The following is a 26,648-nucleotide window of genomic DNA, read 5'->3' as shown; positions in this document are numbered from 1 at the left end:
AAATAATAATAATTACTATAATCAGGACATTATCTTACTTTGTCCCGCATTTGGCAGGTCTAAGGAACCTTATAAAAAGAATACTAAGTAAGTAGAAGAACAGGAGAAAGAGCAAACGCTCTATCATAGAGCAACCATGTACACAATGTACATACCTTTATGTGAAAGAAACATGAAAATCAATTCATGCATAAAAAAAAAATAATTAATAACAATTTATTCCCAAATACTATTTAGTACTATTTTTATTGTGTATTTCTTTTATTTGTATGTTCTATAAGAATTTTCAATAAGTATCGTCCACACCGTAATCTTAAAATTAGTCACGTTTATTCAATGGATTAGATGAGCAAACCTGTGTAAGGTGCATCCCCACAGGTAAATCCAGATGAATTAATCTAGAAATAGGTACATTTGTTGTTTATGAGTTATAAAAGTTTATCGTTTAGAAGAATTTAAATACCTATTTATACATATAAATAATAATAGACCCGGGATAATGTGAATAGCTTCATATAAATTGTACAGCCACTAGCCCTTCCGGCAGATTTACCGGCGCGGCAGATCTGCCGGTCCGGCCGCGGCGTAGTAGGAACCGGACTGTATACAATTTTTCACACAAGTATTTTTTATTCGTTCAAAAACGAGTGAAGCCACGTTACCAGCCTTTCCAATAGTAAGGTCATTCATGCTACAGGTAGAAATGAATCACGAAGCGATAACATTGACTTTTGTATAGTACCTACATACATTCTCTTTATGCAATACAATGACGACACTTATGTATCTACATAATATATTTTATTATCTGTAATGAAGATACTTAGGTACATGGAGAAAATAATATTTACCTATACAGGGTGTACCACCACTGTTGTCTGTTGACTTGTTGGTATACTAAGCTCATTGGAGGTTATAGTTTAGCACACCTACGCTGAGTACGTAAAAAATAATTAAGAAAAAATCCAGACGCATTTTTTTAACCAAATAGATGAATTCTTAAAACTCTATGTGTACAGTGTACACCCATAACAAGCAACCCGCCCAACTTTGCCACCAGCACGTGAGCTATCGTTTAATATTATGTTTCATAGACAAAATGCTCACATTAGAGAAGCGGGCGGCTGCGCAAAGCTAGAGAAGAAAACATGGATTTTTAGGAAAAATTAACTAAGCAAAAAATTTTTGACGAAATTTACGTGATTAGTGTATGCAATACTACAAGTCTCTTCGCGCTTAGTATACCAATAGCGGGACACTCTGTATAGTATAATCATGCAAAATGATAAAGTAATACATACTTAAATACTTTATTAATAATTCCATATTGTGAAAATATTGACTTTGTTATCCCTAATTTCCTAACGGTCTACTCTCTTTTTTACAAAAACTTTTATTATTTCGTTTCGAGTGTGTTATGGAAGTCTATTTTCAGTACCTAGGTACTTAAAATAGTCAAGTTTCCATATAGATAATCAGCAATCCTCGGCTTAGATACTTAATTTTTATCTTCTATTAAAAATTCTAAGAAAAAAAAAATCGAAGGTTGTAAAAAATATTCTAAGTTTTTCATTTGACATTTTCTTCGTATCATAAAAGCGTGATCATTTAAGGGTGTACAAGTTTTACAATATCCACTTAAAAAGATAAAACACAGGAATAAAGGTACACGAAAAATACACGTGTAAGAGAGTAAAAGTGCAAACATTTAATACTTTAGTACAATAGATATGTATTCAATTCATAATAAATAAAGATTTATTGTTTCTTTAATGCGATAACGTCACCGCTATCTGCGATATGGTAAAGTCCGTATCACGCAAAATATCTTTGTTATTAACGGACAACGACGTTTAACGACGTGTCGGATAGCGGCCGTTACGCACACCGCTTATATAACGAGATAACGATATCAGCACTCGATCGATTTTGTACGGCTCTTGTTTCCAATTGATTGTATTAAATGTTTAACATTTATTTGCGTTTTTCTTTTGTTTATAATATTTTTATTAAAATATGTATTATGTAAGTAGTTGTATTATTTAGATGATTACTAATTTTAGTAGGCAGGTCCACATAAAGCGAGCAGCCTCGCGAAGCATTCAACGTAATATATTTTTCTTATTTTTGGATCCGCCGAATGGTTTTTGTAGTTAATTTAAACTATTAACGGTACTTACAGTGGTTTTATTCAAAGGTTTACATTTGAAATTATAAAGATTTTTTTTGGGCCTAGACGTATTTATCTTTATTCTTAAATATGAACCAATAAAATACTTGCTCATACATTTTAAATTGATAATAAACCAATAAAATCGTCATAAATCAGCAGAAAATCGCACAACTCGATCGTAATTTAAATTTAATGAACATTTATTTTATACCCGAGATGATACAAAAAAATAATCTCTCGTGATAATAAACTTTTCAATCTTAATTGTCGTTATCATAATTACTATAATTAGTTTGAAATGATACAACATTAAAAATAAATTTTAAATATCTTTTTTTATCCTTATGTTCCATGTTTTAGGTATATTTAACTTTACATAATAAAAAGGCTACAATTTAATATAGTAACAACCTATGTCTTTACTCCTTATCATGTAGGTACGTTACCTACTAATTACTTGTGATGTTTTCAAATACACAATCTGAATGTGGATTGATCTTCTATGTAAATGGAAGATCAAATAAGAAAAATCTTGGTCTGATAAATCGGACATCTAAAATACTTACTTAGTTACAATCAACTAAATAATAATGAAAATATTTTTATTTCAAACTAGCGGTCCGCCCCGGCTTCGCCCGTGGTACATGTTTACGTTTTCTCTACATAAGATCCATTCTCGTACTTCAAGGAATATAATAAAAAAAGAATTATCGAAATCGGTTCAGCCGTTCTCGAGTTATGCGCTTACCAACAAATTTTGCGATTCATTTTTATATATAAGATGTAATTTGTAATATACTTATAGTTTTATGTACAAAGCGACTAGTTACCTGGTAGCTATAAATCATTCCAATATCTTAAATTTGATAATAAGATTTTTTTTACTAGTAAATCTATATAATATGTACATATAATATATTAAACTCAAAGGTGACTGATATAGTGATCTATCAACGCACAGCCCAAACCACTGGACGTATCGGGCTGAAATTTGGCATGCAGGTAGATGTTAGGACGTAGGCATCCGCTAAGAAAAGATTTCCCGAAATTCTTGCGGGAACGGGGAAAAACGGGGATGCACGTACAAAGTCGTGTGCGGAGTCTAGTATTTCTATAACTAACGACATAGGAGAATTGTTTCACATCATCATTACATGTGTAATTGTGTAATACAATTTGAAGGGTATTATGTAACTACTCATAGAAATAAAAAAATGATCGGGCATTGTAAAGCTTACAACAATTGCTATTAAATCTTATTTAATGAATACAACATTAAGGACATAAATTATGAACAATTTACAACTTATTTTATTCGTATTTTATACTAAAATATGTACTTTCTACACAAGGATTGAAAAGTATTATGTTTTATAAATAATATTATTATAAAGAGGAAAGGTTTGTAATTGTGTATGTATGTATGTATGGTTTTCACGCATAAACTGAACCGATTTCAAAAATTCTTTCACCATTAGAAAGCTACATCTTCATTGAGCAACCTAGGCTAGGTTTTATCCAGGAAATCCCACACGAACGGGAACTATGCGGGTTTTTCTTTGAAAACGCGGGCGAAGCCGCAGGCGGAAAGCTAGTGTTTTATAAGTACGAACCAAATGTTCAAGCGCTAGTAACCGTTATTTTATTATACTATGTAGGTATGTAATATTTTATATTTATAGTTTCTATGTATGCAATAAAAAATTCTAAATAACGATTTCGTTGTTTAGGAATTTTTATTTAATCTACAAAATAATATTATATAAATATGATTATTTAATCCGAAAAATAATAGGTATTAAATAAATGAGCCTTGAACACAGAATAACGATCAACGACTCCGGCTCTTATCAACACGTAACGTCGTTATTTTAGTTTCCTTTGAAAAAGTATTTTGCATATTTCGTTAAAGGCTTTCTGCAAGATTATTATAATAAATCATTACGATAACATTATCTACAGCAGAATAATACACGTATATAAGTTAATCTTGCATGTGCCTATTTTAATATGGAACTTAGTAATTGGAAAATCCGAACTCATTGCAACATTGTAGCCACAGAACAGTAAGAACATAATAGAAGTGCTATAATGTCATAATTAGTATGAAAACCAGTGTCGCCAAACCCACACATTTAAACCGATAGTTATACAGTACACTACAAGTAAACTATGCCTTTGATTGGACAGCTTAATTTGAGTAAAAACTGACTTAGGTTATAAATTCAGCATTTCAATATGTACCCTAACGAACCAAGTTACGGTTTATTTTAGTATAACATCCCTAGGTATATTAGCTGTTTTGTTTCTCTTTGCTCAGAAATTCCAAATTCGAAAACATTCAGCTATTCCACAACAGAGGGCGTTGGTTTTCAATACATATAACTTTGAACCTCAACACATAAAGATAAGGTTGAAATTTGTGTCACTCTAAATTAATGACATTAACTTGACATTAACCTGATGCTATGCTCTAAGGGATGTCAGCCTTGTTATCGATAATTCACAAATAAATATATTTTTGTGCATTTTTTTTCTTTCTATTATATGAGTACAGGAGTATAGGTGTCACATTTTGGAGTATGTTTATTACTACTAAGTACGTCTTTTCATATTATTATATTTAAATAAAAAACGGAATAGAATAGTATAAATCTATATTTACAAAACAAACAGAAAATATGCATTATTTTAAATCTTGGAACTGCCGTAGGTTTGATGTATCGGTGGCCTTTGTTAGACTGCTTATTGCTGTTCGGCATCCAGTTATCCATTTCTCTTTTAAATTAGGCTCTTTCGAAAATCTATAAATAAATAGAACAAATGAAAGCTAAGGAAAAATAGAATAAAATTTAATATTTATAATGTTTGTCTTTTCTAAAGTATCGATACTGTCGATATGCGCTACAACCATCACTAAACCGACATTCGTTTGTTTATTGCAATAATATTCCAGAAAGTCTTGTTTGCTGTTCAATCTATATTAGTACTTATTTCTTATGGATTAAGGTTCATTTTGACTTAATATTTTTATAAATGTTTGACAAATTACGACAAGCGAAGTTGTAACATAAAATATATTTAAAATAAATTAAAATAAGACTTACCGATGGTATGAAATGCCTCGATTGCTGATATTATTTCGTCTGCTATCATTTTTCCACTCTAATACCGAACAACACGCTCTAAATAATGAATAAATATGGAAATAAGGTTTGACAGTTGACAACCGACTCGAATATTTTTCTGCGCACAACTGAGAGCGAGTTAGGTGATCTTACCTTACTAGTGACACGTGGGCCACGCCCACATCGCACTTCTATTATGTTCTTACTGTTCTGTGATTGTAGCTATGTAAAAAAGAAAACACATAAAATACCTATGTTATCTATTTTTTTATTTTTTTTTCTCGTAATATATTATATACATGACGTATTGTATAATTAATTATATTATACGTAATTATAGCCTTAATATAAATTCATTCATTGATCTATCATGTTTACATGATTCTGTATGCATAAAAATATGTAAGTAGGCATATTTCAGCTGAAAAGGATCCTAAATAAGGTTGACCTTCGTTTGTCTGCAAACAGGATGCAAATTATGTATTATGTTATATAATTATGTAGCTATGTAATTAAATAAATAAAAATTAAAAGCTATTCAGAAAAATGCTTAGGATTTTTTTTAGAAAACCTTACACTATTAACTATAAGTATAGTAGGTACCTATATATATATATATATATGTATGTATACCTACCGAGGCATCAATCTAATACATTTTTAGAACGTTATCTTCCAAGAAGCCGCTAGCCGTCTAGCGGCTAGCAACAAATAGGTAATTATCTTATCTGAATTCTGATGGTAAGATGAACCGTCGTTATTCCTAATTCCACTCAACGATAGATTCATCACTATATAATATTTTGAAGTACTTGCTAGGACTATGATAATAAGTATCTAAAATTCATTTTTTCAAAGTAATTTTTATAGTTGGGTAACTAGTTAGTAAAATCCATACTAATATTATGAATGCGAAAGTAACTCTGTCTGTCTGTCTGTCTGTTACTCAATCACGCCTTAACTACTGAACCAATTTGCATGAAATTTGGTATAGAGATATTTTGATACCTGAGAAAGGACATAGGCTACTTTTTACCCCGGGAAATAGGATAGATTAATCCCGGAACATCCCACGGGAACGGGAACTATGCGGGTTTTTCTTTACTGCGCGGGCGAAGCTGCGGGTGGAAAGCTAGTTTTAAATACAGGTAGGTAGGTACGACAGGAGATACTTTTTTTGTTTGTCAGCAGGTGATAGACGTCTCGACGTCGGTGACACACGTAGAGCTTGAATGGTCACAGGTCAGTAGCTGTGCTTCTCGTGTGTCACCACACGTGTCACCGATATCGAATATCTCTATGTCATCAACGGAGGAAATTTTGTGTTATTCAGAAATTAAATACCAAATAACCAGCACATATTTTTAAATAAATAGAATTCTAACAATATAAATGCTCAAAAATTGAAGGACATTTTCGTTTTTACTATTATTTGAGGGTACTTTACAAAAAAGAGCGTGAGCGCCGATAGCACGCGTCAGGAGTGAAACTTCCTTGGCGTGATTCAAAGATACCTTCGCCAATATTCAATTATATTATATTCATTCATATACATTATATTACATTATTTTCATAAAACTAAAAGAAGACGAAATCGGCAAAAGAGGGTGAAAAACTGGCATACAAAAGGAGAGCGGTTACCCCACGTTTTGGTGAGGGAGTTACGTGAAGAGTAGGAAGACTTACATAATTATTTAAGGATGCCTACTTACTTAAGCCGTTATATGATGAACTTTAGAGTATGTATTAGCGAGCTAGCTAATACATACTCTAAGGTCAGGCTCCAGAAGTACCTACTGGACCGATTTTAATGTTTTTTTCACTATGGCTACACGTGTAAAAGATGTATTGAGTGGCTGTAGTTACCAACAAAAAAAATAATTTAATATTTATTACAAGAAGCTAATAAATCTGTATTTCTTTTTTCTTTAATCGTAAATTACAATGATTATTCTGTCCGAGGACCACGTTTAAATCTTTTATTATTTTCCTTTTATTTTAAATACCATCTGTTGTCAAATAGCAGAAACAGAAACAAATCAAAATTTTTCAAATTCAAACAATGCTTCAAATGTTTAAATTATAGATGTCACTATAGCAATAATTTTGTTCTTGTTAGACATCGACAGATGTCACTTTTACGTTATTTAGGTTTTTTGTCAGCTGAATGTGAAATGTAAATAAAGCTGAGCTGCCTACTTTTTCGGAATTAATCACTGAAAATAATTTTTACAACGTAAAATTTAAATGAAATTTTGTATTTATAATAACAAATACGTAATATCATAGCGCGCATGACAATCGAGTTCGGATTTTAATGCGCATAGTCAAAACATTGCGCATTTCTGTGGCTAACCTCATCGACTCAATCGACCAACACTCCTGCTCCAAAGAAGAGAAAGTCTTTCATTTAATCTTTGTGTTCTGTTAAGTGCTTATTGTGTAGGTACTCAGTGGTCTTCACAGGATTTTGAAGGAATTTCTGCATACTTACAATAAAAAAACAAGTAAGTGGCGCTGTAGACATTAAATTTACACTCCCATTTACCATGTCTTCAAACATCAATTCTAATTAACGAATGTAATATGTAGGTCAATACTTAATATAAGAATCCTTTAATAGTAGCAGAAATTAAATAAAAAGAGAATATTCCTCAAACAAGGAACTAAAATTAGTAATCGCTTGTATGATATCATTAAAAGTTTTATCATATGACGTCATACATCTATTTCTCTTCAAAAATCATCAGATAATAATTAAAAGGGCGAATCCCAAAGCAATTGTTGTAATAATTTATTTGGTTTTATTTAATTTTTTACTAAAAATAGATACACTGATACTCAGTAAAAACTGATAACAAGAAAACATACAAAATTTTAGAATATAGAATTATTATTATTAAAAATATTCCTAATAAAGGCATTTACTGTAGGCCTGAAAGAATAAAATTATGCACCTACCTAATAAATTATCATAGGTATGGCTGATATTATGTTGATCATTTTACAACACACATATAAAGTATGGTCATTGTTTATTTTCCTGAAGTGAAAAAATTAAATACACACATATTATTAGAATAGAAGCATCTCAAAATATTTAAGGCAGAGCAGGTGTAATAGTTAGTAAATTATCATATTTATTTTATTTATCAATCACAATATTCCTACTATATTTTTACATAGCAATATTTTCCTGAAACTGACAGTACTGAAAACATTTATTTATCTGTGCTGTCTTTAGAGTGGCTGATTTCACCAAACAAATAGGATACCTAGGAGAGAATCATTATTATTATATTAACATAAATAAGTTTGTACAATGGAGCCTTTATTACCCAAGTAAGTTCCATTCAAATTACAAATCTAAAAATATAGGTATGTACAACAAATCAATTTAAAAGGATACCTATTTAAAGAAATATTGATTTCACAAATTGGTTAATAAATGGGAGTGTTCAGTGTAACTTGGGTAATGTACATAATATTTTACTAAAGAAATGAATATTAATTATTGTAATTAAATGTTAGTTGTTTTTTCGCTATAATTAAGTTGAATACATTATTGACTACTATGAGAGACAACCCAGGTTTCACTAAAATAACATAAAATACTATTTAACTATTGATCAAGTAAATTAAATTAAAATATAAATTAAATTCCATTTTCACAAATAAGAGCCAGCGCGCACGAGCAACTTTGTCTCTGCAACTATTTTGTCTCTCCCTCCATGGGGCTAGTATGAAAGTGCGCGCACGTAGCGGCGCAACTCTCCATACAAATTGATGGGAGAGACAAAATAGTTGCGGTGACAAAGTTGCTTGTGTGCGCTGGCTCTTAGGAATACATAAAAAAACAAACAGAATATCATGATCATATTTTAAAATTCAATAAGTATAGTATCTTATTAATCTTTATACCTACAGTTCCTATTAGTGTGATTTAAGAAAGTGATGTGCGCTGTGCTTGCAGAAATAAGGTTTCTATAATTGAGTTTTACATCAAGCAACATTGTGGTCAAGCGCTACCCTCTTGTGCATAAAAATAAAAGAGAAGAAGGGTTTGCTGATAATTGCACTAAAAGTTTGAATTTCAATTAAACTGTATGATTTTATGTATCACCTCAAATATGACTCATGTGTGGTGCTAATCATGAGCTAAGTAACAGAAATGATTCATGATTTGTATTTTGTACATGCTGTTGTTTGCTTGGCTTAAATGATATTCTCAGAGGTGTTTTGCCGAGAACTCTGCACTAATCAGGTTATAATTGTGATAATATGCATAAGCTGAGATTTACTTTCCTGTTTTAATTTCTTCGAAATAACAAAACAGTTTGAAGTTTGAACTTAATAATTTTATTGAGAGTTTCAATATTTTATATTTTCAGAATGCATTTGTGTATTTGCTTTTATATTTCATGAAAAGGCATTATTTTTGATTAATTTTGTATCACTATCACAAACTTTTTTAACCTTTGTCTCATTTATTTGAGAAATGGTCCAGAAAGGAGCCAGAAAAAAGAACAATCTATACCTACATAATATATTATAATAGAGGTAATATAAATATAATTACTAATTAGTTTATAACTACTAAGTGGTAATCAATTTCTTCATACAAGATAATACTGAATAATCCAATTTATTATTTAAGTCTATCTTAAGTTCTTAATAAAATTACCACTGTTTAAATAACAAAAAAATGCTTGTTATCCAAGGGCTCGACCAAAATTTACACCATAGCGCCATTTAAAAGACTTAAGATTTTTACCCTCATTTTGGTACAAACTTGGGAGTGTCCTCGAAGGCCACATTTCGCAGTTTGCGTGATGACCACATTTGCGGCACATGACCAATCTAGCACGGGGACCGCGTTTGCACCCATTTTCGCAAAGTTATGGGATATGCCTATATGGGTCAGGGTTACGCTTATTGGGGTGCCAACGTTTAGGGACAATTTGCAATCGTCTTCAGACATTTTATGTTGATTGTGTTGTTAGATTTTTATGTTTTTTTGCACAGGATGAGTCCATCGAAGTATTTTACGTTTTTACGTTTTAAGGCACGTAGGTACTACGTGCGTATTAGCAAATAGTTTAGCGTTCTGGTGTATCATCGATGTATTGTTAAGAAAAAAAAGTATGATTTCAGCTAAAACAAACTTTATTATAATGGAATATTTTGTATTAGCTACCTTTTCCAGACTATTTTTTGTGTCACTAATAATCAACACAATGTAAAATGTTTCAAAGTTATAAAATTATAGAATACTCGTGATATCATTAAAACGCAGTGAAGTATGATTATAAGTGCATAAACTGATAATAGAACAACAATTTTCCACCCACTAGGGACTAGAATGTAATATGCAATATACCTCCAGTGAGGTGGAAAATCTGTTTGTGTATTGAACTCTATTGGAGAGATCAAGCCGCTGCGATCATAGAAGCATTGAACGTTCTACAAATTGTAGATAACTTTAAATTATTTTTCATAGCGAATGCTATTGTCCCGTCCCAGACCTTATTATTGAAATACCTACTGATATTTCTGAACTGTTTCTATTCAACTTCTCATGTACGACCTCGATCATAAAATACCGTTCCATTCGTGTCAAGAACCTCGTGTAAGTAATTTGGCAACCCACATTCCGATCTGCAAGGATGAGGCTGATGAAGGTAGGTATACCTACCTATTATGTTTGTGAATATATTATTCACGCGTCTTCAATCACTTTGCCTTTTGCGAAAAAACTTGATCATTGGCAATTTGCCGGTATTCCTTAACAAAAATGTCCCCCACCCACTTCGTCTACACATAATTAATTACATATAGAATTTGTATTCAGTGCTTAAAGGTATTATAAAAACATATCAATGTACTTAAATATTTTTTTTTAATGATAGGACAAGATAAGAACAAATAATAAAGTGAATGAATTTCTCAGTCTATTCCAGAATTTCATAATTGACGTAAACGGAATAAAATTTTAATCAGTATCGTAGATCCAGGCGAATAATACATAGGTATTGCCTTTTCAATCAAGTACTATACAGATAAACGCCTAAACATCTAATCATCAGAACTCTCCTTTGATGTTGAGTTATGAGTTATTTTAATTAGAAATATAGAATTTATTCTTCTTTTGTATTCTGATATCTAGAACCGTGGATATTCTTAAATTGTTTGAAAGCATTTATAGGAGAAGGGTTTAATTGTCTCATAATTAAAATAACGTAAGGATAATAATTATGCTGGAAAATCAAATTATTTGTGGAGGTTTTAAGTCCATAGATTAAATTGTTACCTAACACGTGACCATGTGACCATACTCTAGTATGGCTATGGTCAATAGTAAAATCTTATCAGATTTATTTTTCATAACTAGTATATCATACTGTACATGACAATCTTCTAAAATGTAAAGTAACCAACCACCTGCTTAAACGTAAATTCAATATAATTTTATATTAAGTTGCTCAGGCGGCTATACTTCGATAAAACCGTCATTATAACGTCATACGTTTTGGCCGTAAAATATTTGATAACACCTGAAATAGAATGTACATAATATTTTATTAATAACCGGTGCATGAAAGGTTGAACGTTGAACAAGTTAAAGTAGCAAGAGGTTGGGGGCAGGGGTGTAACGGCTATGGAGGCCGTGCGCGCGTCTATTGATTTTGCTGAGCTGCTCGTGTGCCCCTATCTCTTGAAATGCCACTGTGCCCACTTCCTAAGAATATGCAAATATTAACAGGCTAGACTTTTCCAGACCTTTTACTGTAATAGGTCAGCCGTTTATTAACTTCGTCGTAAATAACTTTGTTCTTAGCTAATTTTGTTCCTGCTTTACTGTGGCCTTTCCCCTTTTCGTTAATTATATTAAATGCCTATGGGCGTAGGCCTGCATAGGCGATCATAGTTTAAGAACATTTAATTAAATCTTTTCCAAATTGTCTAACATTATGCATGTCCCACTGAATATCTTGTTTCTGTCACTTAGCAATTGCCATAAATAAACTTCCCAAATAAGCTCCTCCAGACAAAATTCTTAACAATGGATCCTCTGGTAAAGATCTAATAAATTAAAACCAAACAAAGTTAATTAAAGGACAACATTATTTAATATTAAAGCTGTTTGTAAGCCAGGCACAGCCACTGACACGCTCATTAAAATTCAAAGGTCGGGTCGCGAGAGCACGCCATCGCATGTTGGTTGAAAATTTTACGAGCAAACACTTTTCAGCTTGTTTTCGTAAATCTTACAGTACTTTCCCTTTCTTAAAATGATTTACGAGCGGCATTGTTAGCTTTGAACACGTTCTTGTCACGAAAATAATACAATATTATTCTCGATGGAATTGAACAATTGAATAGAAAATACTTATGAAAAGTTCAATTTATGAATATACAAAAAAAAAGTTAAGATTACTCATAAATGGTACACAATCTTGAAGTAATAGTAAAAAAAAATTTAAGTCAATAATGTGGAATGAAGATATTGTAGGTCTAAATTTAAGGTTATAATTTATGGTGGCAATAATGTAACGATACATAGGCCACTTTCTACTAAGGATCTAAACTGGCCGGGAGGCGCTTTCGCACACCCGAAAGAATTAATATAAACGATAACCTAAATATAGCTGCAATGTTACGTAATGCAAACCCTCTATAATGACACGTGGAAATCAAACGTATTATCATGATCCGCGAATATTTCCGTTCAACGAGGGTGCGAGCAGGGCTGTAGCGTATCAACCCCCTCTTTGTTAGCCAACGTTCAAGGTCATGACGTAGTGCCACCCCGTTTATTTATGTTTACCAAGTTCACAATCACGTTTTGTTAGCAAAATGCTTGAAGCATAATGAAACTGTCTTCTTCAGTGCAAGTTAATTTCTAGGATTTCTGCATTGAACATTTTCATATTTGATTTTCATAGTGTCGAGAATTTATATTTTTCTCCATTCTATTGTTTGTCTCCATCTTCATTATTAAACTAAAATAAACATTTTCTTGACATAGCTTCTTTTTATCTTCTACATATTTTTATCGTTTCTATACGTTTACCCTTCATTTACCAACCTATCAGTTTAAAATATAATTTTATACTATAAAAATTAAATGTGACAATTATTTGTACCCTATTACTCATAAGGTAAAATAATTGTCACATTTAATTTGTATTATATTATTTATTTTATGTTGTAAATATAAATACATACCTACTAAGACTTCTCAATATAACGACGTTTCCGTGTTGTGACCATTAAATATTTGAGGTTATTCGTTATCAAGATGCATTGAAATTAAGAGCCTTAGAAAAAAAACAGCCAAAACCGATGCAAATTATGATTCAATGAATCACAGAACAAAAAATATGTAAATTCTACATTGTAGCAGCAATTACAATGGTGTATGCGTAATACTTGATGTTGTCATACAAACGAACTTGATTCATCACGTTTATTATGGTCTTTAATTTAATGTAATCGCAACCTTGCAAAATAATCAAATCTCTGTTTCCAATTTCATTCGTTCTCATTTTCCATGTCCCAAAATTTTAACTTTATTCATTTTAAGCAAGTGACCTTGGAAGATATTTTAGATCTCAACCTTTCTCACATAACTCGTGCCGATATAGTAGGTAGAATAATAATTTCAAATATAACACCAATAATACTATTGAATAAAAATTTTAGTATCGACTATAATTTCAAAGGTTTCATCTATATCTATGGCAAAAGAGGTCCTTAATCAAGCGTTCATTAAATAAGCGTTTGAAAATATTTTCATTAGCTATTTGTTGTTTAAATAAAAATAATTTTTTGCAGGATGCCTGCCGCCGTACCACCCCCCGCCGAAAATGGCGCGCCGCGCAGCGAGCTAGAACAGCTCCAATTAAAAGCAGGCCAAGTTACTGATGAGGTTTGTATGAATACTGACTGCTATATAATGCTAAACCACCTTCCCTGCCCGTGCACCTTTAACCTACTGCAAAATTCTATAAAAATCTGACATTTCTTCATTTATAAATCACAGGACATTGTTATGTAAAAACAAAGGTCAAAGTTTAAGTACTATTAAGGATTATCTGGAATTAAATATCTGTAAATATCATATTTAAGATTTGCTCTAACCTATAAAAATATTTTATGGGAATCTACGCTCGAATATATATAATTTCAATTTAATCAGTGTATTGAGTTTCATAAAGAAGTACAAGTGCAAAGTTTCACGTGGGAGTTAAGTTTGCTTCAACGATAATTGGGTTACCCGAGCAACGGGATAATTGCTATGCAGAACTACGCAGTAAAAGAATATTTAAAATATTTTATTAGATGAGTTCGTGGCTGGAACTAATGTCTCCTAACTATTCTATTCCTATCCTAATATTCCATGTCTCATGGGATCTCCCAAACACAATTCCAGTTCGGCAACAAATCTGCAAAGATGGATTTTGGATTAATAGACACAGCAAGCCGCGTCGACTTATTTCCTTCTTCAAAAAGTACAGTACCTATTCAGTAGGTAATAATTGTTATGACATTTTAATTTGATATTACTTATTTGCCAACATCCTAAAAGGATTATGTCAAAATTTGCATTTGCTTTGTTTTGGAACCTCTGGATCCGATTTCCTGTTGGGTACAATTATAGATTGGCAGAGCAAAGACGGCTCATCACCTGAATAACTATGTATGTGAAAGCTACTTGCGCTGGACCTGTATTTATATTATGTTACTAATATGCTTTTATCTCAATTTCAGTCTCTGGAGTCGACGCGCCGTATGATGCAGCTATGCGAGGAGGTAGGTTTCTTTCGTGCTCTTATATTCGTTTTTATAAAAAAATAATGAATTTATTATATCTGCCATTGTTAACTCAAAATTAACTTGAATACATTTCCATTTGAAATTGTATAATGGCAGCAAAAATGGCATGAAATGTCGAGAATACCTTCCAAGTAATAATTAAATAATGAATAGATCTTAATTTTATTTAATATTTGTGAAGTTCATAGTTTCAGATAAACAACTTTAAAGTCCATTCAAAATGAAAAAATGTAACAATAAATTATCTTTGTGGAGAATTGAAACTGTGTTGAACATATAGATGCGGTTTCGTTATATCAGACGTGTTTCATTTTCCGTAAAATTTTGTTTCCCCCGATAGTCCCCAAATATTTATGTTGATTTATTCCATTGGTTATAATTATTTGTGACCATCTGTGAGAGAGGTGTTCTCGATGCGAGGGAGTGAGGGGTATTGCGGAAGTGTCCTGGGTAGCCCCTAACTCGGTTTGACCCTAAGCCCCCCGTACCCTTTAGGGCGCAGCCTCTGCTATCCTTGGCTGTTGTGTTTCGATGTCGCTAATGTTATATATTATTCGATGTGTATGTATATTATCTATTGTAGCTTTCGATTTTTGTTTTCTTTTCTTTCTTGGTTATTGTTTTATTTGAAACCTTATGCCAATATAATTGAATATGATATTATATTTATTTTATCGTTATTATATGGGTGTTGCATGATCCGTGTCTAAATGTGTCCAACTGTTAGAGATTTCTTAGCCCTTTGTGTTGTTCGTAGCGTTTTACCTAAACAATTGTGGATTGAAAGAATCCTATTCCTCAATATTGGAATTGACAGTTAACAAAGACGTAATTAAGATTTTGTTAAAGAAATCTAAAACAAAATATTTCACAAAAATTAACTGTCAAGTCCTTTTTTTTAAACCAAGTTAGATGTTTATTTCTCCATAGCATGAAAGCCCATTATAATAGAATGAATCCAAAAGCCCTCCTTAGAGTCAGATGTTAATCAGTGTACCCTTAGTAAAATATATGTTCAAATTATTGCGCTTCTTCCAAATATAGTTTTGTGATTTTGCTTGGGCTTGCTTCAAACAAAACCCTTTTAATATCTTATTAAGACTTCTGTTAAATTTCCTTCTGCCATATAGGCGAATCACTTCTCTGATGCACCTTCTTTATATTCCTTTAATGAGTTCAATCTTTACAACACTGGCATATTGACAGTTGATAATTTCATAACAAAGAATATGAATGTCCAATTTACGTTTTTACGAACAACCCAAACAATTCTCTACCAATAATCTTCTCTTTATTTATTTATTTCTTCTTTTAGTTTGTTCTGTATTAGGTCTCTGTGTAGTGGCTGCTCTCTGTTGTTGACTGTAATCTTTTATTGTATGATTTCATGCCTTCTCGAACATTCACATACTACCAAAATGGGCGTTAACACGCGCCGTACCTGCCACTAGACTCCAACAGATATATCGAGCTACACCTTGCAAACTCTCACAACAAATACAGAACAGTCGAATACTTATGTCATTACTCTAGATACTTTTATTTTAATCCTATTTTTATTTGTGTTTTAATAAAAGTATATATTTTTTAATATTTTTTTTTAAGTTATCTTATATGGGTTAGATTACGTAACAATATTACGTTGTCAATATATATTACTGCTGCAAACATGTCTGTACAAAATATGTTATTTAACAAACACAGTGCCAACTTCGCATTACTCAACACCGTTCAGACTTAGGACATCTTCGGACTGTATGGATGAGGAAAGCTAAATTCATACAGTCGGAAATGCCCTTCAAACACAATATAACAAGTACTGAACACTGCTCGTGTACCCAGAGGTGCCACGAGCGGCTCTCGCCCACTATCCATTCACTCCACTGTACCCCTCACAACTAACATGCTCTCTGACTTTTTGTTTCTGCGGCTGGTTTAGAGCAAGGAGGCCGGCATACGAACTCTGGTCGCTCTAGATGACCAGGGAGGTGAGTGAAATGCAAATTGCAACACTAAGTTACTTACAGTTTTGTCTATTTTACCTTTCGCTAACCATGTTGAAGCATCCTAGGATTTTCGCTCAGCCGAAGAGGGTGTTTGGTAACGAAATCCAGGGGAAATTCACCGCTATTTGAGAATAACATTTTTATATAATGCATGCAAAGATGCTGGCTTCCGATTAACTTTTCTTTTGGTTTTTCTAATGTGTGTCTAACAAATTTAACAAGAACGCCCGCATCTTTGTATTATTTTTCATTATGTAGTTAATATACACCACTTTGCACTACTTGACAGCGAGCGCTATTTTCAACGTCGACGCCGGCCAAATCGAATAAGATTACTTTACAAACGAATCGTTTTCTGATATTACGATACTATTACATTCCGCATTTCAAATATTAAACTCGACCTACTTAAATCACATAACTGAGAAAGATCGTATAAAGTAAATTCGAAACGCTTCTCCTCAACGCACGACTCTTAACATCACACAAAATAATTCATGAATCATGAGAAACTGAGCACAAATACGACTTTAATCTGGTTTTTACCTGCAAGCTTCACTGCATGCATGTCGTTGTTCGAGTAGTGTGTGTTAGTGCCGAGCGACCGCGGCCGGCGGAGTGGAACGCCACAGCGAAGACGGATACGTGTAATGAATATGGACAGCGGGCCAAACGCTGGCAGTGTGTGACTAAGCGAAGAGTAAGATGTCCGCCGGCCGCGTCGCTCCCGCGCCGCACGCGCACCGCCGCACGCCGCGTAGGGCGCTGCGCCGCTCGCCACGCCGCCGCACGCTCCGCACCCGCGCGCGTCCCGTGCGGTCCCCGCCGACACCCGTGCACTGTTGAGCACCCGTCCCCCGCCACCCCACACACACCCTACGACTCTCTCCTGCGATATATTATTTTGATTTGTATTTTATGTATAGAGCGAGGACGCCGGGGGGCAAGCGCTTCATATGTTGAGTCACCAGGGCGGTAAGAGTTAAATTGAACACTGGGTAGTCGAGCCGTGAGAACGTCTGTGTTGAATGTGCAGTATAATAAATTAATCTCTTTGTTTTTCTTTGACGTTTCTCTTGAATAACGACTTATCTCAGATCGATGTTGCGTATGTTCTATGTTTCGATGGGGATGATTATGACAACATAGTGTAAATAGAGAAGCCCGATGGCCGTTCGTTGCTAATTGTCGCCAAAACTATTTCTCTATCCTTTGCTGAAGATTTAATTTGTATGAGCTGCGCAATCTGTTTAGTTCTTCCGTTGATGTTATCGATCGGAACGCTTTTTATAGGTATATTTATTTATCTTTCCGAATTTACTATTCTCTTCTCTTTATCATTCTGCGATATTGGTATGTTTGCGCGTTTACCAATTGTCTGTTGACGTATAGAGTATTTATGGTATACGCCTTCATCTCCATGGCTAGCAGCGTACTATTAATGTTAGTGCAGTAGGTCTGTTACTGTTAGCTCGATGCGATATATGTCTGTCTGCGAGGCGGGCGGCACCACCTCCGCGCCGCTCCCTCCTCCACGTAAAATAGCTCAAAATGTACTGTATGTGTTGTGTGTGTTATTATCATACTTTGCTACAATCACTCATACAAGAATGGCTTGATTTTTACGCTAATTTGCTAATATATTCATTCGACACCATCGCCGGAGGAGTGGCCGCCCGCCGAATTGCGGCTCACCGTGATCATGTTCATGTATTATGTTTATTTTGTTTTGTTATTTAGTTATCATTTTGAGTTATAATGAGTATGAGATGTCCCGAGGCGAGGCGCCCGCCCGAGCGCAGCCCGCGCGCGCGCGCCGCTCCCGTCCTCTCACCTCATTCGTTTGGCGAGCTATAGTGACATCATTATTGTGTTGTAGAGTCACGAGGTGGGCATGAAAACCCTGGTCATGCTGGATGAACAGGGCGGTAAGCATCGAGTAGTACTACTTTACATCTCTCATAACTTAGTAAGGCTTTGTCTGAAATTCCAGTCAATATTGTTTATGGAAAATCATTATATACTTGAAATTTCAATTGAAAATATGCTAACAGTTTAATAAGAATGGATAAATAATGAAGGTAAAATTTATCATCACCATGTATTAAAATTAGTTAATAATTGTCGTGTCTCCGGTCTCTGATGCTCACGGAGACTTTGAGATTAAAAATTATCATTGTGTTATGTACTCGAAACGAATCATCTTTTAGTTCTTTTCTCACGCATCTAGCTATGCACGACTATTTTAATCTTGCTGTGATTGCATGAGTAGAGTTTACTATTTATATTGTTATTATTATAAATGTTAGCAATAACGAGTATTTGGTATTCACTTAGTAATCAGCACATACATCATTATCAAGGTAAAAGTAAATTTAGTTATCAATTTAACCGGGGCGAGTGTAGGGCAAGGATAAATTGAATTTTCTTCCGCGATTGATAAATTTGAATTTTCTTCCGCGATCTTTATAAATATCAAATATTGTTTGAGATACACTTATCCCGATCGATTTTGGCCTACACTTATCCCGGTTATTGTCGAGAGCGTTGAGAATTTACAAAAAAAAAAATACACGATTAAATAAAGAAAGTCGCGAAAGTAAAGTTTAGGTGCTTTAAAGAAATTGTGGATAATCAAGGGTCGCCTCTTAAACATGACTTGTGTGTAAACAGAGCAATTGGATAGAATCGAGGAGGGCATGGATCAGATAAACGCTGATATGCGTGAAGCGGAGAAAAATCTGTCGGGAATGGAGAAATGTTGTGGCATCTGCGTGCTGCCCTGCAACAAGTACGAAACGCTTTTGTATTTCTATGCTATATGCCCCTTTTAACTAAACCAATAAGGCTTTCGAGGTGGTAAAGTCAATCAAGCTGAAACTATAAATTTAATAGAATCTAGATTTTTTGTAGAATTTTGATTTAATGTTACTTGATAAATTTTTACCTACTGCGTCCAACAGGCCCTAATTTCCATTAAGAAAATCACTAGCGTAAAACTAAACTGATCAAGAAATATAACGAGGACATGGTGCAAATTCCAGGGGTGCATCATTCAAGGAAGACGATGGGACATGGAAGGGCAACGATGACGGCAAAGTGGTGAACAACCAGCCGCAGCGGGTGATGGACGAGCGTAACGGAATCGGCCCACAGGCTGGGTACATTGGCAGGTTCGTATCTTTCTAAGGTTCTTTCTACATATATGTATAATATAGAGTATAGATTGAATGGTACGTAGAACAAATGATATAAAACTAAAATATTAAATTTATGAGATGAGTTTGAAATGTTTGATCAGATTGTATTTTATTCATTTGAATTTTACAGACGATTTTAAGTACCCTGTTTATAGTACGTCTATGCTTCTATATCTAATATCTATGCATATCCTAATTTTTAAACGTGATACATCTTTGCAGGATAACGAACGACGCGCGCGAGGATGAAATGGAGGAGAACATGGGCCAAGTGAACACGATGATCGGCAACCTGCGCAACATGGCCATCGACATGGGCTCCGAGCTCGAGAACCAGAACCGGCAGATCGATCGTATCAACCGCAAGGTATTGTGCCTACGAAATTGGGGCATATATCGCTCCTTTGGATAGTCGAAAGGAATGGTTGTATAGTCTGTACCGTTCTGAATTTTGGGCAGGATTTTGGTACCTGACCTGGGGTATAGTTTTGAGCAAAGTTCTCGTGAAGAAGGATTCACAAGTCTTCAGTGTTTTGGGCAATTTTTGTCAAAGTTCTTCAAGTGATAAGATAAATATTCCATGCCATTTTAGTACCTGATTTTGGACAAAGGATCCTTTAGAAAGTAACAGGATAATATACTATTCCCTACTTCGTTATTGTATGCAAATTTGGTCAATGATAATGAAACAAATATCCAAGATAACTATTCCTGATAGACATGAAAATTGAAATTAATCGGGATTATTTATTGGTTTGGTAGTGCTTATGTTCATTCGCAAATTGGCTTGTTATGGTGCAGACTATACAATAAAACTCGAATCCATCTATTAAAATCTCTCTCAAGATTTCTCTTTTCAGTTTTCTAAAGTTTAAATCCTTTATTCTTCGTTTTAAAATAACTTTTCTTTCATTAAATTGCAATATATTTTTCTCATTTAATATTTTCCGCATTCGGAGGTTAAAGTAGGTCAAAGCTGTTATGTCGAACTAAACTTGGAACGTGGTCATAACAAAAGTGGATAAATCTTTTCATACTTAAACTTCTTGTTTATGAATAATGAAGTTTGTATTTTTCACTTCTTTTCTCTACCAGTTCTATAAGTTACAGTATAAATTGCCGTATTTGGTTCAGAGAATATTAAAATCCGTTTTCTGATGGTATTAATATTAAAGAGATCACCCTTTGCAAATCAAAATTGTGCCGTTAAACATGTAGATAATCGGTGTGAGCTTTTAGTTCCGAGTGGACGATTGGCACAAACGCTTCAGCACTTGTACAATGTCTATGATCTGCTGATGGTTGTAAAGATACCACGTCATTCGTTTCACACATTCTCTTACCATGATGATGAATAGGAGTAGACTCAGTAGATCGATGTTGCTTATTCGCCTGTCCTTTCGACTTTACACGGGTATATTCATATTAATTAAGCTTTGTTATTTATTTTTGATTGAAAACAAATGTATATTTAGATCCAAGTTGGATCTAACTATATGTTTGCTCTTGAGATTTTTAATTAAATAATTATGTGGATATACTGGTGTCTGTAGTGTCGTTATTATTAATTAGATATTCAATGTGTAGATCGTTTCTAAATTCTAAATCTCCTCTGTGAATTTTACCCTTATATTTGGCCTCTAGATTTTTAGATTCTTCCGTTTTCACTATCGTATAGCCTTGGAATCGGCTAGAAATTTTAGTATAAAACGCATGACGATCACTCAATTATCATTTAATTTTTGCATGGTATATAATATAATTGGTATGTAAACTAGTATACTGTCCTATGCTATCATAGTAACAACATCCTTGACACATCAATGAACATCTCAGATCTTGGACATGACATTCGATTGTAAATGTAATCTCAACTGTCAGTTACTAACATATAACAATCATGAACAATGTGCTCATTTAATGTATCTATTAATGAACATGCTGTTGTGTGAAACAAGACAAGACAAACACTGTTCTGTATCGTAGGGTGAATCGAATGAAACGAGAATAAAGGTCGCCAACCAGCGCGCCCACGAGCTCCTCAAGTAAACGGCGGCTGCGACACACATACACACACACCAGTCTCGTGGTCTCGTCGGTTGCAAACACAACACACTTATACACTTTACTATAACGGGAGCAAAACATGGGTTATACTTATATATAGCGAAGGCGGGAATGCGTACGTTGGTGTGCGTGCGCGTACGTAACGTGCACGCACAGTAATTGACAATATTTGGAACATTTAGATAATCCTCGTTTCAATTTGTAGTAGCGTTTATAATATCGATTATTTCATTCGAGTCTTTAAGCTACTGTTTTGTTTGCAACCGACCAACAATGCACTGAAGAACCAGTATTTTGCTTAGTAATTCTCATTATCCGAGTTATATTATCAATTATAATAATCGTACGAACTTTATGTAGACATTTTGACGTTGTATAGTATCATTGTAATAAATAAAGGGAATGATCAATATGAGTGATCGAGAAATAACGGAATTAGCTAAGATAACGTGATATACTTTATTTGATAATTGGAATTGAAAGGAATAATAATATTATTATCCCTTAAGGGAAAATTATTATAATGCTTCTCTATATTTGATTAGAATTGAACCTTGCGTTTCGCGCTATTTTATTGAATGGGCTGAACTTATTTATTATATCCGGTATTTGCTTTATTTGGTAAGAATACTGTTTAAATCGAAAAAAGACGTGAAGTTTTGAATATTGTATAAGGATGTATTTATAGCAAAATCTTTCAGCAACTTGAAAACAATTGTCTGATAATAATTTAGCCTAAAATTTTGACCACTACATAGAAAACTTTCTCAAAACAAAATACATAAGGATAATAAATTAGAAGAGGAATACGTACGTGTAAGCATTGGTCGATATGTGATAATAGAATGAAAATAAGTAAATTGATGTGTAAAATAAGATTGATCTGAATACATTCGGATCTTCGTTTGTATATTTCATAGGAGCACTTATGTTTCAATTGTTTTGAATTATTTTTATTATGTACTTATAGTGACTGCTAACTCAATGTCATTTGTGAGCTATCTTTGAACTAAATTTATCACGACAATGGTTCAGTAGTTTACTAGAAATCGTAATAGCATACAAACTTTCGCATTTATTATATCTATAAAAAGACCCTATAGTATTAAATTTTAGTTCCTCAAATATATAACAGTATGTTAAATTATCTAGACATATCTCTTAACATATCTGCTTCTATGAAATTGATACAAAAATTATTTAGATTTTCTTTAAATATGTGCTTACTATTTAGTAAATTAAATCAATATATTATCGATTGAAAATCTTTATTTTTTATTTTTTGTATAATTTAGATTTGTATTTATTTTTTATTTTATTATGAGATTAATATGTAATATCGGTATGCTTATGAATATACTTTGAGTAATAAAATGCAAGTGTTGTATAGTGATTTTCTATAATAATGTTATTTACCCTCATATATTCACTGTCACATATACAAAGTCCCATTTAGTTAGCTTTTTGTGAATCATAAATGAACACAACCACGAGACATACATATACACAAAACAGAGCATACGGAGAGCAATATTGTAAGTATTGATTATACCATATTTTTTTGTTTAAAGCACATTAGAAAATCGAAATAAATCCGTAGATCAATAGAAAGAAAAGTAATAATATTTATTTCAGTTTTCTAATATTGTCTACAACAATTTTAATTAAACACAGTTTAGTAAATGCACATATTATGCTACAATAGTTTTGCTTAATACATTTTTTAACTAATGCCTAGCCATTATGAAAATTTTTTTAAAAGTCAAGTGTCAGCTTTTGTGATTTTACGCAAATTAATACTGGTCAAAGGGCAAATGTAATTTATATGCATATGTTGTTTTATGATTTGTATTCATACTCGTTATTTGCACACAAATAAAATTTAATAACCAGTCCAGCATATAAGGGAAATTTTTCATTTGACCAGGCACTTGTGAATCGTTTAAATGCAAGCCCTATAGAAGTCAACGATTATAGAATACAGTATATCATCAACTAATTTATCTAAATAAAAATAACAAAAAGGAAAAATAACTTTAACAGTAAAAGGTTATGGTTCCTTTTTGCTTGCTACGTGTACTTTTCAAAATTATGTGACACATGTTACATCATAAAAGATAATTTAATTTTCCAAGTTATAAATGTTGTAGATTTATTAACCATGATATCAATTTATTATATGTATTTATGTTTTGTGTATCATGTACAAAAAATGATTTATTAATATCATAAAATGTAAATGTTTCTAGGGTGAGAGTAACGAGACGCGCATAGCCGTCGCGAACCAGCGAGCCAATAAGCTGCTAAAATCTTAAGCACCACACCATGCGAACGTCTAGGTTTTACAGAATGACGTTAAAAACATAATGGCCTTTATATAAATGGCTCATTGTAACAAAAAGCTATGTACTAAATATCCCAACTTAGAATATCGTAACGAAGCATTTATTATCAAATCGCTTCTCTACACACACGACACTTCCCTCTTTTGTATTATATATTTTTAAGCTTCCTCTATTTGTATAAATATGTAAGTGGTGATAAATGGTAAAATGCACTATTTTTGCCAACTTATTTTGTAAGGCGCTAAAGTTCTTATATTTTCCGATTCGTTTTTAACGTGTTTTCATTTTATGGACCAATAACGAGTTTCTGACAGTACAAATGAAGTATATTTCTAGTATTTTCGACATATCAATTCAATTTCCTACTACAATAGACACGATACAAGTAAAATTAGCGTCATTTTGTATAATCCCAAGAGAGTTGATGAAAGTAATGTAATGGTTAAATGTATATTCGATTTAAATACACACGAATACAATAATGAGCAGAATTGAAAAAAAACATTTAAATGAATTTTAAGAATATAACGTTGTTACTATTATGTAGTCATTCAATACAAGTTTTAGTCAGACTTTAAAGAAGCTGGTAGAAGCACGAATATTTAAGTAGAACTCTTTTCATAAGTACATTGTACATTCGTTAAAATGAATGGAATCCTAGTCTAGTAACGTCTTATGTTATCCCTTAGATAGTCATCTTCTATATTCGCTTGACAAGAGTGTTTGCACAAAATTATTTAATGTGCCAAAATAAATTATTGGTTCATTCGCTATGTTATATATTTTTCCCTGTTTAGTAGCTAGTGCTTTTCAATTATAATATTATGTTCCTATTTGTATTAAAAATTCGCTATTCTTACTGAGTTGGCACTTCGGTGTAAATCTATAAATTTGAAAATAAGCAATTCGACTGTTACTTTACGACTATACTATATTATGAGATTCAGTTTTTAGGTTAAGTAATTTGTGCCTGAAATGTGTATTAATTTTATTTACGCTTTCGTCTAGATCGTTAATTTTCGCTAGTGGCATTATCCGTGTGTTTAATATTAACTCCTTGATACTTGTTATTGGATTATTTATAAAAGAGCTTATCCAATGTTGAAATGTTGTCACATGGGTTTGTTAGGGAGCTCTTTCATAGATAACGAATAGCGTAATGTGATTACAAAACAATGCAATAGTCTATTTAATAGTTGAGCATTAAAAAACTTTATTACTTAAAGTATATATTATGTATTGTTGTAAGAGACGAATATGTACCGGCCTTAGTGTAAAGTTTATAGACGTTAACGGTTGGCTTGGCGTTGTTTAACATTAACTTGGGGGAGAATAGTACGACTGCGATGTAAAATGGACCTTATATCAATAGCTCACAGTTCATTTCACTTCGAAGTACTGTACTCTCTTATGTTAATTAGATTTAAGGAAAATTTTCGAAATTTCTCTATGTCTCTCTCAATCGTATTAGTTTAAGAGTCAAATTTATCTTATTCAATATTAAAGAAAATATTTTAACCGTATCATCTTTACATAATAATTAGTCACGTGTTTAAGTAATCGATTATTCAATAGATGTGTATATTTACCGCCTGCGCAAATATATTCGTTAATATTCAGCCTAATAATACCTACTGTAATACATATAGATAAATTATTTTCTTTAAGAGTTAGAGTAATGTATCGTTAGTGTACAATGTTAATTTCTAATTAAATTATTGATTTGTTAAAAGAACTAACCGGTTGTATTATTTATCTCCCATAGTAACTGTATTCTCGTTTGATTGAAATTCTATTTTCAGGAAAATTTAAAGATATTGTTAGATTAGAAGATTAGATACAGGGTCTTTATAAATTTCATGAAGCATTATTAATTTTTCTATCACAAA

The 26,648-nt window shown here is 32.8% G+C and overlaps 1 protein-coding gene across 5 annotated transcripts; it reads left to right on the top strand.

The window, feature by feature from the left end:
- The first annotated feature begins 7,459 nt into the window (after positions 1-7,459).
- LOC123700003 (synaptosomal-associated protein 25-like) lies at positions 7,460-24,770 on the top strand. Of its 5 annotated transcripts, none has more exons than XR_006752584.1 (9): positions 8,538-8,643; positions 14,140-14,233; positions 15,076-15,117; positions 19,027-19,075; positions 19,821-19,938; positions 20,192-20,320; positions 20,570-20,714; positions 22,334-23,949; positions 24,664-24,770. XR_006752584.1 is itself a non-coding variant. In XM_045647092.1 (8 exons), the coding sequence occupies exons 2-8, from the start codon at positions 14,141-14,143 to the stop codon at positions 24,727-24,729; spliced, it is 642 nt and encodes a 213-aa protein (XP_045503048.1). In that variant the 5' UTR covers positions 7,460-7,808; position 14,140; the 3' UTR covers positions 24,730-24,770. The 5 variants fall into 5 exon arrangements, 3 of the variants coding, with proteins under 3 accessions (XP_045503048.1, XP_045503046.1, XP_045503047.1); XR_006752585.1 differs by lacking the exon at positions 19,027-19,075 and adding an exon at positions 17,081-17,129; XM_045647092.1 differs by lacking the exons at positions 8,538-8,643; positions 22,334-23,949 and adding an exon at positions 7,460-7,808.
- Positions 24,771-26,648: the final 1,878 nt, after the last annotated feature.

The sequence above is a fragment of the Colias croceus genome, chromosome 18 (genome assembly GCF_905220415.1).
Source record: "Colias croceus chromosome 18, ilColCroc2.1".
In the NCBI taxonomy this organism is placed as follows: Eukaryota; Metazoa; Arthropoda; class Insecta; order Lepidoptera; family Pieridae; genus Colias; species Colias croceus.
Note: the sequence above shows the minus strand (reverse complement) of the source record. Positions and strands in the feature narration are given on the sequence as shown.

Bases quoted from the DNA above. Each gene is read 5' to 3' on its own strand.
- LOC123700003 (XM_045647090.1), top strand. From the start codon at position 8,624: ATGGAGCCTTTATTACCCAA. The intron at 8,644-14,139 runs GTAAGTTCCATT...AATTTTTTGCAG, and splicing joins ATGGAGCCTTTATTACCCAA to GATGCCTGCCGCCGTACCAC. The intron at 15,118-19,026 runs GTAGGTTTCTTT...ATTGTGTTGTAG, and splicing joins TGATGCAGCTATGCGAGGAG to AGTCACGAGGTGGGCATGAA.